Source organism: Ostrea edulis, chromosome 3 (assembly GCF_947568905.1).
Source record: "Ostrea edulis chromosome 3, xbOstEdul1.1, whole genome shotgun sequence".
Classification (NCBI taxonomy): domain Eukaryota; kingdom Metazoa; phylum Mollusca; class Bivalvia; order Ostreida; family Ostreidae; genus Ostrea; species Ostrea edulis.
In genome coordinates, this window is record NC_079166.1 from 97,191,851 (window position 1) to 97,207,780 (window position 15,930).

The 15,930-nt window shown below is 35.5% G+C and overlaps 1 protein-coding gene across 3 annotated transcripts in view; it reads right to left on the minus strand.

The window, feature by feature from the left end:
• Positions 1-15,930, minus strand: part of LOC125676074 (leucine-rich repeat-containing protein 15-like) — a 46,376-nt gene that overhangs the window by 13,727 nt on the left and 16,719 nt on the right. For all 3 annotated transcript variants that reach the window (XM_056159663.1, XM_056159661.1, XM_056159660.1), the window contains exons 5-7: positions 14,695-14,766; positions 12,668-12,739; positions 10,427-10,498 (exon numbers count right to left, since the gene is read on the minus strand). In XM_056159663.1, coding sequence (XP_056015638.1) covers positions 10,427-10,498; positions 12,668-12,739; positions 14,695-14,766 — 216 coding nt within the window. The remainder of the gene's footprint in view (positions 1-10,426; positions 10,499-12,667; positions 12,740-14,694; positions 14,767-15,930) is intronic.

The following is a 15,930-nucleotide window of genomic DNA, read 5'->3' on the forward strand; positions in this document are numbered from 1 at the left end:
ATTAACCACAATTCATCATCATTGTTTATATATATATATATATATATATATATATATATTTAGGTAAGTTTTATGTTTTTGAATAAATAGTTTTTCTTTGCTTCCACTTTCTAGTTATGTTGTGTATCTGTAGAATTGATTAATTGGAACAAAATGTAAATCTCGGATGAATGTTTTTAGTTTAATTTCTGATTTACAAGGGTACATTGGTCATTAGGTTCTCCTGTCTGACCAATGCAAGGTCAAGATAACGAACAGTAATCAATCTCATAACTCCTATAAGCAATACAAAATAGATAGTTGGGCAAACACGGACCCCTGGATACACCAGAGGTGGGATCAGGTGCATAGGAGGAGTAAGCATCCCCTGTTGACCGGTCACACCCGCCGTTAGCACCATATCCCGATCAGGTAAACGGAGTTATCCGCAGTCAAAATCAGTGTGCCAAGAACGGCTTAACAATCGGTATGAAACATGTCAGACAGCATTTGACCCAAAGCGAGGTTGTTTTGATAAATTAGATCGTTATAACGACCATAGAATTTGCGAAATGCTGACTTCAATCGAGACTGTTGAAATCCCTGTACCATCAACTTGTTTTTCAGTAGCTTACCTCGATTTAAAAACTGACTATACCCAGAACAAGCTTTTGCATATCGAATCAGTTGAGATATATAAACACCATATGCAGGTGATAATGGAATATTGCTACATAAATATGGGAAGTTGACGATGGAGAAGCTGAAATCATCCCGTTTGTCATACAATTGAGTTGTCAGTTTGCCGTTAATGTCTACTTTCAATAAATATCTAACTATGAAGCAGAAGTGGACGACTCTGTGATGTCCTTTATTTCGAGCTCACAGGGATATATCAAATCGACATATGAATGAAAGCTATCATTGTTATTAGACAAAAGGTCATCGATATATCTAAAAGTCGAATTGAAGGTCACAGCGATATATTTTTTTCTTCTCACGTAGAACTTTTGAATAAATTCTGCTTTATATGAATATAAAAACAGGTCAACTAACAAAGGAACACAATTCGAGCCCATGGGAATTCTAACAGACTGTTGGAAGACCTGATCACCAAAGACCACGAAGATATTGTCAATGAGGAACTCTAGCATATTTTTTATTTCAACTTCAGAGTACTTGTGCGTGGAATCAGAGTGGTGTTTAACAAAGAAAGTTTTTGAATGACTGATCACTAGATATGAATATTTCCGTTTTCCGTTTTTGTTGAAGAAGCAACTGTCTATGATGTTAAAAAATCTAGTCTTTAATTTATCGTGAGGAATGGTCATGTTTAGTGTTGAAAAGTCATAGGTTTTAATGCTATTGATTTGGGAAAAATTCTGTGATTTCAAGTTTACTAAAAGTTCTATAGAATTTTTTAGAATCCACATTTGATTAACACCACTTCTGGCATATGTAGTCGCACAGTAAGTTTGAAGTTTCCCCTTAACAGCTGTTAACATTTTCGTGAGGAGCAAAGATAGGGGCTTGGTAGAGCACTTACTGGATCCAGCAATGTATCTTTGTAAGTGTTCTTATGTAGTTTAGGAATCTAGTATAGGCACGGTAACTTATATTCATTCGACCCATTGACTGGAATATCAAATGTGTCTAAAACTGAAGCATGGTTTTGAAGAATTTCATCTTTGAAAGGGCAGTTGGGGTATAAGTATGACTACCAAAAGTGGAATTAATGCAAAGTTCGTTTAAAATACAGTTTTAATAATGAGTCTTACAAACAAAGACAATGTTGTTACTAACTTTGTCAGCTGGAACCAAAACATATTCCTCATGTAACCTATCTAATTCTTTTATCACTTCTGCTTTACTAAACACAGAAGGATAGATGGTACGTACTTTTGTTTTCATGTGTCTAATGCGGGATTTCAATATCCCTCGTATGCTTTTAACCCATTCTGACAATGTATCAAGTTCTTCTTTTTTCATATTTAGCCCATCGTCTGGCATAATCTTTGACAGAACTCATAATAGAGATGAAGTTCTGTCGCCAATTAAAGACCGACGTTCTCTGTATTTAGGACCTTTAAGAATAAGTGATTTGAGGTCCTCATTTTCAACTATATCAACATCACCAGTAATGACATGTCCAGCTGGACTGTAGTTGAAAGAAGATGAAGAACAAGAACATGTTGGTGTATTATGTATAAGATGGTCTATATCTAAGCACTGCAACGTTTGTTTATAATTAAAAAGTTTGGATGCAATTTTCAATAACAAAAAACTTGAAACTTAAAAAACCGCAGCTCTTAAAGACCCAACTTTAAGTTAACGCCCCCAAATTTTACCTGTGTCGCGATCAATGATAAGCCGCTGGTCAATCAAACTTTTAACAATAGAGCTTAGGTTGATTGACGTTTGCAGAGACCGTGGTCTACAGCTACCTGAGAAAGATGTTTTGATAACAATCATGGCTAATGATGATCGGCAGTCTTCAGATCTCGAGGAAAGCCCCAGTATACCGAGTTTTGATAGCATTGACTCGCACCTAGAATATTTTAATTTCTAACGTCCCTATACAATGCAATTTATCATCGTATTTTCTCTCTCCATCTTTATACATGTATTATAGATTAAACAATCAGAAATCAAACAATAATAAATAATAATAAAAAAAAACATTAGTTATTGGAATATTTTCTATTAATGATTTATTGTGGCTTTATGTTTATAAAAACATGAACAATTCTTTATTGGCGCAGCACATCAACATGTATAATGGTTATATTGCCCATGCGTAAAACTGTTACAGTAGTTTAAAAAATGCTTCTGTTTGAAATTATCACGGCTTTATATTTAGAGAGAGAGAGAGAGAGAGAGAGAGAGAGAGAGAGAGAGAGAGAGAGAGAGAGATACTGAGATATTTCTATATATAATTTATCACGGCTTTATATTTAGAGAGAGAGAGAGAGAGAGAGAGAGAGAGAGAGAGAGAGAGAGAGAGAGAGAGAGAGAGAGTATTGAGCTATTTATAATTTATCACGGTTTTATGTTTAGAGAGAGAGAGAGAGAGAAAGAGAGAGAGAGAGATGTGTAAAACTGTAGCAATAATATAGATGAAATGATATGGCATGGCAATTTAGTGTTGCATACGTATGACAATAATTACTCATTTAGTCAATGATTGAGAGTAAGGGAGAGAGAGAGAAAGGGGGGTAGACTAGCTATGTGTCAACTTTTGTTTGGGATACCATTGTTACACAAACACTACGTCCACAGAAACCCTAAAGAGAGAGAGAGGAGGGGGTGTAGACTTCGTGTCTGCTTCTGTTTTGATGCCATCGTTACACAAACACTACGTCCACAGAAACCCTAGAGAGAGAGAGGGGGGGGGGAGACTTCGTGTCAGCTTCTGTTTGGGATACCACCATTACGCAAACACTACAGCTACAGAAACCCTACAGACGGCCCATATTGAGGGTTATCTTGATCATTCTTTATTTGGTTGTACATGTACACAGATCTGCTTGGATTTATTCATTCTCTCGAAACATGGATATTTTACCTACTACACCCACGACACCGCGAACTCCCAGGACACCAGGAAGTGCCCGGAAACGCCGGGTAATAATATATTTAGGAAAATATTCATATACGATATATACCAATTTAATTAGAAGTTTTAAAAAGCAAATGTTTAGAAATGGGCTAAACCTGTCATTTGCAATACATAAATATGACCAAGTTTGAAGGTTTACGGGAATTAGAAATGCGGTATGCATGTAGGTAGAAATTTTATTTATTTATTTATTTTGCACAAATCAAGACACTAAGTATAATTTGTAATAACCTGAGAAATTTCCTGTGTATATCATAAAAATATACACAACAACCGATCTCTTGGCCAGGTAAATTCCAGGTAAATAACATTGACCATGGATAAGCTCCGCCCACATTCAGTCATCCGTGGAGCAACCGTACGGTGGTTTTTTGGGGTCTTTAAGTATTTTATTAAATTATCTCGTTAAGGTTAAGGTCGTGAAGAAATGGTTCGCGTTTTATTTTTCAACAAGTAATTTTCGACCGTAGCTGTCACGAATAATGACAGATTTTGATACTACATAGAATGAAATGGAGCATAATCTTTCAGCGATTTTGTTTTAAAGAAGTTAGCTCCTGAGCTTTTGAACATAACTGCGCAGGATGCTACAACTATGTATTTACTTATGATACCGATATCATTGGTGCAAACATATTACGAATCTATAACTGAACCTATCCAGTTGAATGCTTTATGTCAATTCAAATTTTGAAAGGGTTTTACAGGGACTATATTTTGTGGCGGAATGATTGATTAATTAAAAAGTTATAAATCTGCATGATATTACAGTTTCTGTTTCATTCAATGCAAGGCGAAGATAACGAACAGTGATCAATCTCATAACTCATATAAGCAATGTGTCTTTTATCTTTATACTCCTGTACATTTATTTCAGTCTTACAATTTATGATACAAGTAGTTGAGACTTAAACCTAGTTGAAATGTTGTAATTTATCAATTTGGTTGAAACAATTTCCCAACAGAACACCGATTCTTAAAAAAAGGTTTAAGACAATTTACTTGAAATGTTGTATACAAATTCAGTATTTTTGCGAATGATTGAATCAGGATATGGGGCTCATGGCGGGTGTGACCGGTCAACAGGTGATGGTTACTCCTCCTAGGCACCTGATCCCATCTCTGGTGTGTCCAGGGGTCCGTGTTTGCCCAACTATCTATTATGTATTGCTTGTAGGAGATATGAGATTGATCACTGTTCGTTATTTGCACCTTGCATTGATCTCTAAATCCCACTTTTTTTAAAGTCCCTTTGAAATATTTAGACAGGACTTTTGAAATTTTGTGAAATTTTATAAATTGACTCCTGACATGCCTTTAAACTCTCAAATTTGATATCATGAATGTTTTAGTATATCAAGTGCAAAAAGGTCATTATTCATTTCCATTACTAGCATTAAACTTCTTATTTTATTGTTAGAAGACATGAGTATGTATCTATTTTATGTAATAATTGATTTGTGTAGCATATGCTGTGTTGACACTCATGTTTAAACGAATAGTTTGAGTGCCAAAAGGTCATGTTCAGAACACTGTAGCTTAATAACAAGCATTGCGACCCCAGTTTTTGTTTTTATTTCCTAATTCTCTTTTAATGTAGAAATCAAAAATACACCTCCAAAAATTTTGACATTACTTCAAATCGAACCCCTTTATACAGACATCAATTTTGCTTGAATAAGCAGAATAGAAAGATTAATATTCTTGCGTTGGTTGTTTGGTTTTTGTTCCGTCGATAATTTTTCATCCAGTAGTTTGTGAAGTGCAAGACCTATGTTTGGCGCTTACGGCAGTAACAGTGATGGTTCATTCCTGTGCAAATGCCTGCTGCGATACGGCACCCCATTTTTAAGGTCAAATCCGAAAGACCTGTAATTCTACCTTCTAAATACCGCACGTTTGGAGAAAGAATAACCACTACCTATCCTTGCCTCACGGTTACAAAGCAAACACTCTACCACTGAACTTCTAGTATTTTTAGGATGTCTAAATATGTACATGCATTAAACTGTAATTATTTAGATATTCTACAGATTTAATCTTTTTTCAATCGTTATGTCACTGCTGTAACTAACATAATTTGCGCAGCTTGCATGGAGTGGTTGTACAGAAAATCGAATTTTTTTAAAGACATTATCAAGGATGAGACGTAACTAATTTAGAAATATGAACGTTTCTACTCAGATTGAAGGGACTTACGCTCCTCTGATGTGTTGGCTCCTTCCGTGAAGCGATTGACTCCCAGGTCTCGGTGCTGATGTTGAAGTCTTTTAGTGAAACTTAGAGCGCTTCTGATACCCTCCAACTTTGCGCTTGTCTTCACTGCGTTGGCCATAGAGGGATTGTTTTGATATGGGGTTGTCTAGCATTCGGGAGACGTGACCTGCCCATCTTAATTTCGCTTTTCGGTTGGTGGTGATGGTGCTTGGCAAGTTACCTCTTTTCGGGATCTCCGTGTTTGGGATCTTGTCCTACCAGCGGATATAAAAGAGCTTTGGAGCCATCTGAGGTAGAAGTGATTGAGTGAGTTTTTGTGTAGTCTGTATGATGTCCAGGCCTCGAGACATAGAAGTGATTGAGTGAGTTTTTGTGTAGTCTGTATGATGTCCAGGCCTCGAGACATAGAAGTGATTGAGTGAGTTTTTGTGTAGTCTGTATGATGTCCAGGCCTCGAGACATAGAAGTGATTGAGTGAGTTTTTGTGTAGTCTGTATGATGTCCAGGCCTCGAGACATAGAAGTGATTGAGTGAGTTTTTGTGTAGTCTGTATGATGTCCAGGCCTTGGAGACATAGAAGTGATTGAGTGGGTATTTGTGAAGTGTGTATGATGTCCAGGCCTTGGAGACATAGAAGTGATTGAGTGAGTTTTTGTGTAGTCTGTATGATGTCCAGGCCTTGGAGACATAGAAGTGATTGAGTGAGTTTTTGTGTAGTCTGTATGATGTCCAGGCCTAGGAGACATAGAAGAGGCTGGTGAGAACCTCTGTCCGAGAGACTTTCAACTTTGTCTCATGTTTGATCCCTCTCTTCTCCCAAACATTATTGCGTATTCTATCAAAGGTGCTGCTTGTTTTGCAATACTGTTGCTGATTTCATCGTCGATGTTGGCGTTGGGAGAGAGGGTACTGCCGAGGTAAATGAAGGTTTTAAATACCTGTAGTATCTGTCCACGCACCATAATATTCAGCTTGTGGTACTGGTTGCCTGGGGCTGGCTGGATCATCAGCTCGGCCTGTTTGGTTGTTATGGTGAAACCGACGGTGTCGCAGGCTTTGTAGAAGCTGTCCAACTCCGTTTGCTCATCACTAACTTTAAAGGCACAGTCGTTAACGACCAGAATGTATCGGAGAACAGTCTCCTTCACTGTCATGACGGTGTGTAGCTGCATGCGCTTAAAAATCTTTCCATTTGTCCTGAACCTGATCTTGATGCCAGGATCAGTGTCTCCGATGGCGTCGGACAGCATTAAGAATCATGCTGAGCAGTGTCGGGGCCAAGTCTCAGTCTTGTTTAACCCGATTTGTCAGTGAGACGGTTCGGAAAGTTCACTGTCATCCAGGACTAAGGCCATCGTACCATCGTGGAATTGGCGGACAATACCAATAAACATACTTGGGCAGCCAACCTTTTCCATGAGATATTTGATCGTTTGATATGTTATAGCTTATTACGTAAACATTCTACCATTGACACATGCTTCTGTATACCAAAAAGGTCGTTCTGAGCACGACAAACTAAAAGGAGATGACAATAGGACGGACTGACATGCATAAAGACGTTTCTCAATGTTCCATTGTTGACCGTGACCCCGTATCCTATAACTTGATCAGGTAAACGTAAATGACGTCATTGTAAACAAATACAAGTGTTTGATTGCATGGCATAAATCATTGTTAGTTGTTCTTGGGAGAGGATAAGAATGAAGACATCATCATTTTCTTTCACAATTATTATCTAAGATTAGTTATTGATGATTGTTTTATTGCAATATAGTCTTCAAGAGATTCAAACGTCTGAAAAGTGAAGATAAGAAAAAAAAATGACATTTTGTGATAAGAATACAATATCATTACAATATCAGTATAGTTAAGGACGAAAAATAATATACATGTACATTTTTTGATAGTGAGGGAGATATAAAGATTTACTCACCCCAGAAAAATCATATTCCCCAAGGACAACCCCTGAACATAATTTTTCTTGGGTGAATAAATATCCATATCTCCTGAACATTCATGCAAGAAATTGTTTATTATACCATAACAAAGTGAGACTGCAGAAATTCAATTCAAATTGCGAAAACTACCCTGTCTCCCCTCAATTCTCTTACAAACACACCGTATCGTACCGTATTAGAATATACAAGCAACGAAATAAAGTGAGATGACAGCCTTTATTAGTTTATTTTCTCCCTGGACGCTTATTACTTACACAATCGGTGTTAAAACGTTTTAATATTAGATACCCATGTATATAAATCCTTCTGCGCCTTGCAAAGTACGAGAAATATGACTTGGATGCATTGTGACGTCACAATAATTTCGGTTTATGGAAAGTAGCCGAAGTCCCCCGAGATATGCCATACACGACGTCCTGAGACATATCGAGAAAAGGGGTATATGATGGGTGTAGGTTCTGTCACGTGAGTTGTTCAACCGATACGCGGGTATGTTAAGGCAGGTCATGCTTCATTTATGCACGTAAACTGCATGATTTTCAAAATCTGTCTTACACAGGGAGAGGGAGCTACTAACTCTTAAAAACTATTTTGGTTATTTACATGAGAACATTTTGTATCATAACAACATGACAAACATGCTCTTCCATATGACGTCATTGCATGACTGTTATAAATAGATCATGGAGGTACCTTAATAGAAAATGTAAAAGTAGCACATTATCCCAAGATTTAAATATTCGTCTAACTGGCGATAATGACGGTAAAATACTCCGTTTACCTGAGCAGGATATGGGGCTCACGGCGGGTGTGACCGGTCAACAGGGGATGCTTACTCCTCCTAGGCACCTGATCCCACCTCTGGTGTGTCCAGGGGTCCGTGTTTGCCCAACTATCTATTTTGTATTGCTTGTAGGAGTTATGAGATTGATCACTGTTCGTTATCTTCACCTTGCATCAAAATTACTGATAGAATCCTACCACTTTCAATAAGAAATGATTATTGAACATTTAAACACGAAACCGTCTAGCCCATGTTTTACATTTTGCACTGATGCTATGCAGTTTTCTTTAAACGTTTTCTTAACAGACGATTATATCAGTAATTGCCGTGTACATTAGTTTATGACCTTTCAAACGGTGTATAAAAAGTATCTAAAAGTATGCGGCCTAATGTGCTACTTTTGCAGTTTTATTTCAGTCTGTGAGAGTAAAATCGGATCGACATGCTAAATGGAATGTTTTCTTCCTTAAACAAAATTGTCAATGAATGATATCAACATACCTTCTTAATATCAATAAATTCTCAGCGTTTCACATATATATTCCATATATCCCATGTCATATATTTCAAATACTCCACATTTTGTCGACATTTGCATGGCACACATAAACAAATCCCTTGCATGTGTCAACGTCACTCGATGTATAGTCATGGCGTCATCAGTTTACTTTCATATCGATCAGACAGAAATTACACAACAGCAGTATAGCATTTCGAATTTCGTTGGATCTTAGTAACTGCATGGTTTACTTTATGCATAAATAAAACTTAAATAAAAAATAAAATCGGAATTTAATATATACTTAGTGATATACTTATTTCAGTTATGACGTCACATTGTTTCGCAGATTTTATCCCAGTAAAAATTTTTATAACCTGCCTTAACGTACCCGAGTAGTAATTCAATAATCGTTATATCATTCCCTTGAGGTATGATGTGATAATTCATAATACTACTGTTGATTCGCATAGTGGTGTTTTGTCCCGTCCAAAATTGTCCACGGATATTGAAACGTGACAAATTTAGACATATGAAAGGTCGAAATAACGAACTGTCATCAATCTCTTAACTCCTATAAGCAATACAATTAGATAGCTGGATAAACACGAACCCCTGGACACATTAGAGGTGGGGTTAGCTTGGAGCTTATTGCCATAGCAGTGAGGGATTTTTGACGTGGCAACGCCTGCCACAACGTGAAAGCTTCGTGTTTTAGGTGATCCGAAAGACCACTGATTCTCAATTCTAAATGCCGAACGTTTTGCGATGAAGCAATAACTTTGTATGTTTACGTCTTAAGTTTGATACGGTCATAGAGTAAACAGGGCTCGAACTAACGACCTTCCCAATTTCGGCGCTAACGTTCTATCACTGAGATACCGCGACGGTAGTACACGCTGACTTATCAAAATCAAAATATGTAATCAAGTTACATTCAATTTATCTTCTACAACAGACACCGCAGACGTCTTATAATGCGTCTAACAGATATAGTATCAAAGACGTGAAGCGTAATAATGCGTGTAATAGATATAGTATCAAAGACGTGAAACGTAATAATGCGTGTAATAGATATAGTATCAAAGACGTGAAGCGTAATAATCAAGCAAAAATAATTAGAGACAAAAGATATGATTCAAGCTTTCACTATCAATCTATAAAGTTTGTAAAGGGAATCATAGGGATAGAGTGAGGTGAAGAAAAAGATACGAGGGTCCCTATCCCTTTCAAGACTTGATATTTAAACGACCTTGATCACATATTTCCGAACATTACCCGCAATATGTAGGTAACTGTTCCTAATCTTCACCTTTTCATTATTCAGTTGTTATCAAAGTAAATACAATCCATATACAGATACTTACATAGTCTTTAAATTCAACAAAGCGTCAAATATCCCATTCGGCAGAGTTGCTATTTGATTAGCTCCCAGAGACCTGAATAATAAAGATATCTTGATTAATCTGAATTCATGAAGACTGAATTGTTGAAATACATTACTGTTCGTTATCTTCACCTTTCATTGCTATGAATGAAATTTGAAAATTTTGATTTCCATAATATCTAAATTACTCATCATCTAAAAAATCGTGGCATGAGAGGTACATTTCGTCATGATCAATAATAAGTAGAGGATTGTGTAGAATTGTACAAAATTAAGCTGCAAAATTTAATTTATAGGGATAACGCCCGATGTGACGGTCAACAGGGGATGCTTACTTCTCCTAGGCACCTGACCCAACCCCTGGTGTCTACAGGGGTCCGTGTTTCCCCAACTATCTATTTTGTATTGCTTATAGGAGTTATGAGATTGATCACTGTTCGTTATAATCACCTTTCACTTTATATGATAGTTCAATACAATGATTTAGTAATTATTGTAGATCTTTGCTAATTCAATTTTGATCGAAATTATCATACTGAATTGTTTTATGCAAGAGCATGTTCTTCATATGATCAATTTTTAATCAAGACAGGATATTGACAAACTAGTTGATGTTACAGGACTTTCAACAACATCGTTTGAAGTTAGCATATTTGCAAATTGAATTCTATGGTCGTTATCACGATCTAATTTATCTTTAGAACCCATCATAGGGTCAAATGCTGACCGACATGCTTTATACCAATTGTTAGGTCGTTCTTGGCACACTGATTCTGATTACAGATTTACTCCGTTTACCTTATCGGAATATTTGGGTCACGGCGGGTGTGACCGGCCTACAGAGATTATGTTTACTCCTCCTAGGCACCTAATCCCACCTCTGGTATATCCAGGGTTCATGTTTGCCCAACTCTCTATTTTATATTCCTTTTGGGAGTTATGAGATTGATTACTGTCAATGTCCATCTTTTCATCCCGTGTGTTTCATCAGCCAAAGTCGTTTTGTTGACATAGTTTGTTTTTCTTCTTAGCAAGCAATGAATAACGTCACAGTATGACGTCATAGTCAAACCTACGTAGTGCATGTCACAAATAACCATTGCTTACATAAACATGCTCAAAAATGTACAAGAGAGGTTTCAATGGATATCATGCATTTCAATAATCCTATACAGAGAATTCATGTATCTAGCCTTAAGTCATACGCATATGAAATACCATACTACTGTTCAAACATTCTTATCGCCTACCTTAAAGTAAATATTCAGAGAGAACATCCATGGAAAGTTAATAGCAAAGGCCTTTCAAGTGAAGATACAGCTGATAATGTTGGTTATTCGTTTTACATTGATGTTTACATTGGAAGAGAATAAAGTTTCTTTTAGCGGAGGTGAGCATAGAAAAGTATTGCCATTCCTAAGTTTTATCTCAGTTTAATCGATGTCAACAATTATAGATGTTTAACACACTTCAACATCATATTGTTAAAAGGAGATATGAAACATATTTATGGGATAATTCTGTAGCATACCAAGGTTGTACGTCAGCCGTTTATACAGAGGGTGATGAGGACAATACATCCGAATGCTCTCATTACACTTTCTTCAAATATTGGCATTAAAATGGCTTATCAACACCAACAAGTGAACTTGTCCAGAAAAAAAAATACACAGCGAAGTTGTATTCAAATTAAGCTATCTTAACCAATGTCCTTTTGCAATATCCAATATGATATCAATGACCTGCAGGGCAATGATTGCTGGGATCAGAGATGATTGTCATTTTATGGAGTTTCGTAAGGAAATAAAAAATGATATTAAAGATAACCAGTGCTAAAATTGATTTTGTTATTACTTACATGGTGATATGAAAGATACGATAAAATATTGAAATTTAAATGTTCTGATTTACTCTCAATATACAGATAGCATTGTTAATTCACAAGACACACTTATTTATCAATGGCATATCATGAGCTTGTCAATAAATAGCGCATTTACGTTGACTTCAAAGCAAGCTTCCGCAAGCAATATTTTTGTTATATCAAATATAATATCACTTTTCGTTATCTTCACCTTCTCATGAATAACATGCAGTGCAATAATTAAGCACATATAAGTGTTGACAAAGATATAATCATATATTTCCTAACATGTTCTTAATGATTATGGATATTGGTAAATGTTCATACAAGTACGTATAATTTTATAAACATACTCACAGCTCACGTAACTTCACCAAGGTGTCAAAAATTCCATTTGGTAATGTTGTTATTTTATTGCCTCCCATGTTTCTAAATAAGATAGATATCTTGATTAACCTGAATTCATCAACATTGAATGCTAGAATGTCATAGCAATGTGTGAATTTTGAAACTCTAAAGTAAAGAAAAAAATTGCATACAACTGTAAACGAAGTTCTAACAATTTAATGTATATGTTTCATCTATACCGTAGATCTGAGACTATTCATTTAAAAAAATTATGTCCACATTTTGAATCGTTTCCTCTCCTCTCAATTTAGATTCAAATGGTAGCACCACATATCTGATCAACATCAGCATATAAACATGCACATCACATTACACAATTAAAGGACATATCGCATATTACTGAACCTTTTAATTTTGCAGCAAAATAAATTATTTTTATGTCTAAAGCTACTTTAGATACGTTTTAAATGAAATATTTTGCGTAGTTTTCGAGTTTGAAAAGAGAGGAAATTAAAATCTTGCGATATGTATATTTACTTTGATATTTTACGAGCCATTATGTGTGAAGTTATATGTGTCAAGCTTACGAAATCTGTTCTGAGTTCTGTTTACTGTAACCACTGGAAATACTAAAGGGGAACAACACTTTCAAGCTTCTAGTTGAAGTTTCCAATGGGTTAATTTCAAGCAAACTTGGTAGAATCCATCCTTGGTAAAGGAAATTCAAGTTTAATCAATGCAGGGGTTTATAGGATAGAGTGGAGCCACAATAGGAAATCAAAGTTTTAAATTGGAATATACATAGTATTAATTTAAGCAAATTCTTGTTCAGGGTAGCAGGACTATACGAAATGATATTTCAATGCAAATGCTTCCAAGTTGTGTGAATTCAGCTTGTTATGTCCTGCGACTACAGTCTTGTGCAGTCATATAGTTTTGTCCGAAACTTTAATCCAGCTCATTAACTTTGGAATGGTGAGTAATTGGGTTGTCATATTACATATCCACACTCCTTGTGAATAGATCTTATTTTGGTACCAACATTTTAGCCTTAGTTTTAGGAGTTTGAACTAGTTCTAACGAAAACTTAACCTATCTGATACATGTGTCTACAGAACTATATAAGATATGGTTTTCATTGTTTGCTAATATATTTACTATTGTGAGACCTTACATTTCTTACATGATTTGACCCTCTGAGCTTGACCTTGGCGTTTGATCAAAATTTCAAACCTTTATTCCTACCCATAGCTTTTAAATGACGAGTGATAGTGCTTTTATTTTTCTTATATACATTTCTTGTGACAAAAGGTTTTGACACCAAAGCTTCTAACCGTGTAACCTTGAATTGACCTACTTTAAGAAAACTTTACTTATTCAACATCTGACGAAATTATATATTTAATTGAGTGAAGAATTCTTTAATGGGATGTAAAGCAATATGTGAATATATGTGAAACGAAAATTATGTTTATATCTAAAACAAATGTGTAATATGCAACGTCTAGAATACTTATCATGTTAGTTCTACAATGGGAAAAATGAACGCATGACTGAATTATTTACTCTGTGTTTTCTTTCAAATACTTTATGCATTAGTGAATCGCTAGCATAACAGTACATGATATGAACACAGTGTCATTAGATTGTCAATATGTGTATACAATATACTATATACATACTCATTCCAATACTTTGCAAGTTTCAATCAATATTAGGCAATTTAACAATTGATAACGATTTAGTATTTACAGAGTTGCATCAGGAATTAGATGCAATGGCCATTAATTTGATATCACGTTCTGTGGAAAAGTGGTCAAGAACAACACCACAGCCATAAAATTTCGAAATCTATTTTTAGTAACTACATACGACCGGTAACCCTCAAAATATAATTTTTAACATACTTTCTCTATGCTTCAAATTGATATGTCATGCAAATTGCAAATATTTGATGTACGATTTGGCTTGTGGATGCTACAATATTGACTTGTCGCCCCTGTAAGTATGTGTGAAATTCATACAGTGTGACGTACAGGGTGTGTATATTCGTCAATCCGTCAAACATCCCATTTGGTAACGTTGATATTAGATTGTCCCACAGGTATCTGAAAAATACGATATTTTGATTAATCTGAATTTAACGCCAATGCATTGTTGAGGTACACTGCAATATATAATATTTGAAACTCTGAATAAAGACCTTGGTGTCAATAGTATTGAACAGAAAGATCATCGATCATCGAATGATTACTTAAGTTCCATCATGAATAATTAGAATGCCGATACAGCTGTACATATATATTTACTATGTATTCCACCTCATGTCAGGGGGACAACAATACTTCTCTTTTAATGATTAACCTCATTCTATTCCCACCTCTGGTGTGTCCAGGGGGCCGTGTTTGTCCGACTTTCTATTTTGTATTGCTGATAGGAGTTATTCGTTACATTCGCCTTTCATGAAGAAAACGGACAATTATTAAAATGTTATGGTGTGAAGTTCATCAATACATATAACGTCCAAAACCATTTTTTAGAAATATTACCTTGGTGATGTATTTCTTAATAGTAAGGTTTAATGTTTCGTCAGAAGTTAAGATAATCGAAAGTCCACTAGAAATGACAAAGACGAAAAGAGCTCGATTTTTTCCAATAAATTATTTTCAACACCAAACTATCGAAAGAAATGTTACACATTGGCGATTTGATGTAATAGAATGTCGTATAATTTCTTCAGTTTTATTCTTTGATAATCCGTAATAAACACATATCTACAGATTAAAACTGTATATCAACAATCAAATACCAGTACTACGGATGTGTTTAAATGTCACTTTTCTGTAACCAAGTTTCAAAACCTGCCTCGTTTCCAAATTTAACAATTTTGTTTCACTTGAAAGGCCCCACTTTACACTTCTTATTACAATTTTTGCTTTTATTTCCATTCATCGTTTTGCATAGCCCCTTCACTATACATTGATTTGATTATAGTAGTACCTTCCGGTCGTGGCATTGTTGCAGTGTTATCAGATTTGATTATAGTAGTACCTTCCGGTCGTGGCATTATTGCAGTGTTATCAGATTTCAGATCAAAACGCACACGAACATTAGCGATCATTTTCTTTAAGCTTAAAAACTTGTTTCTTGCACAAATTATTCAAACGTTCTATGTGAGGGAGAAAACAAATTGATGTTACCTTCCAAATGACATCTACAGACATAGTTGATGTTGTTTTCTAGTTATTACAGTCTATGATAATAATGATAAT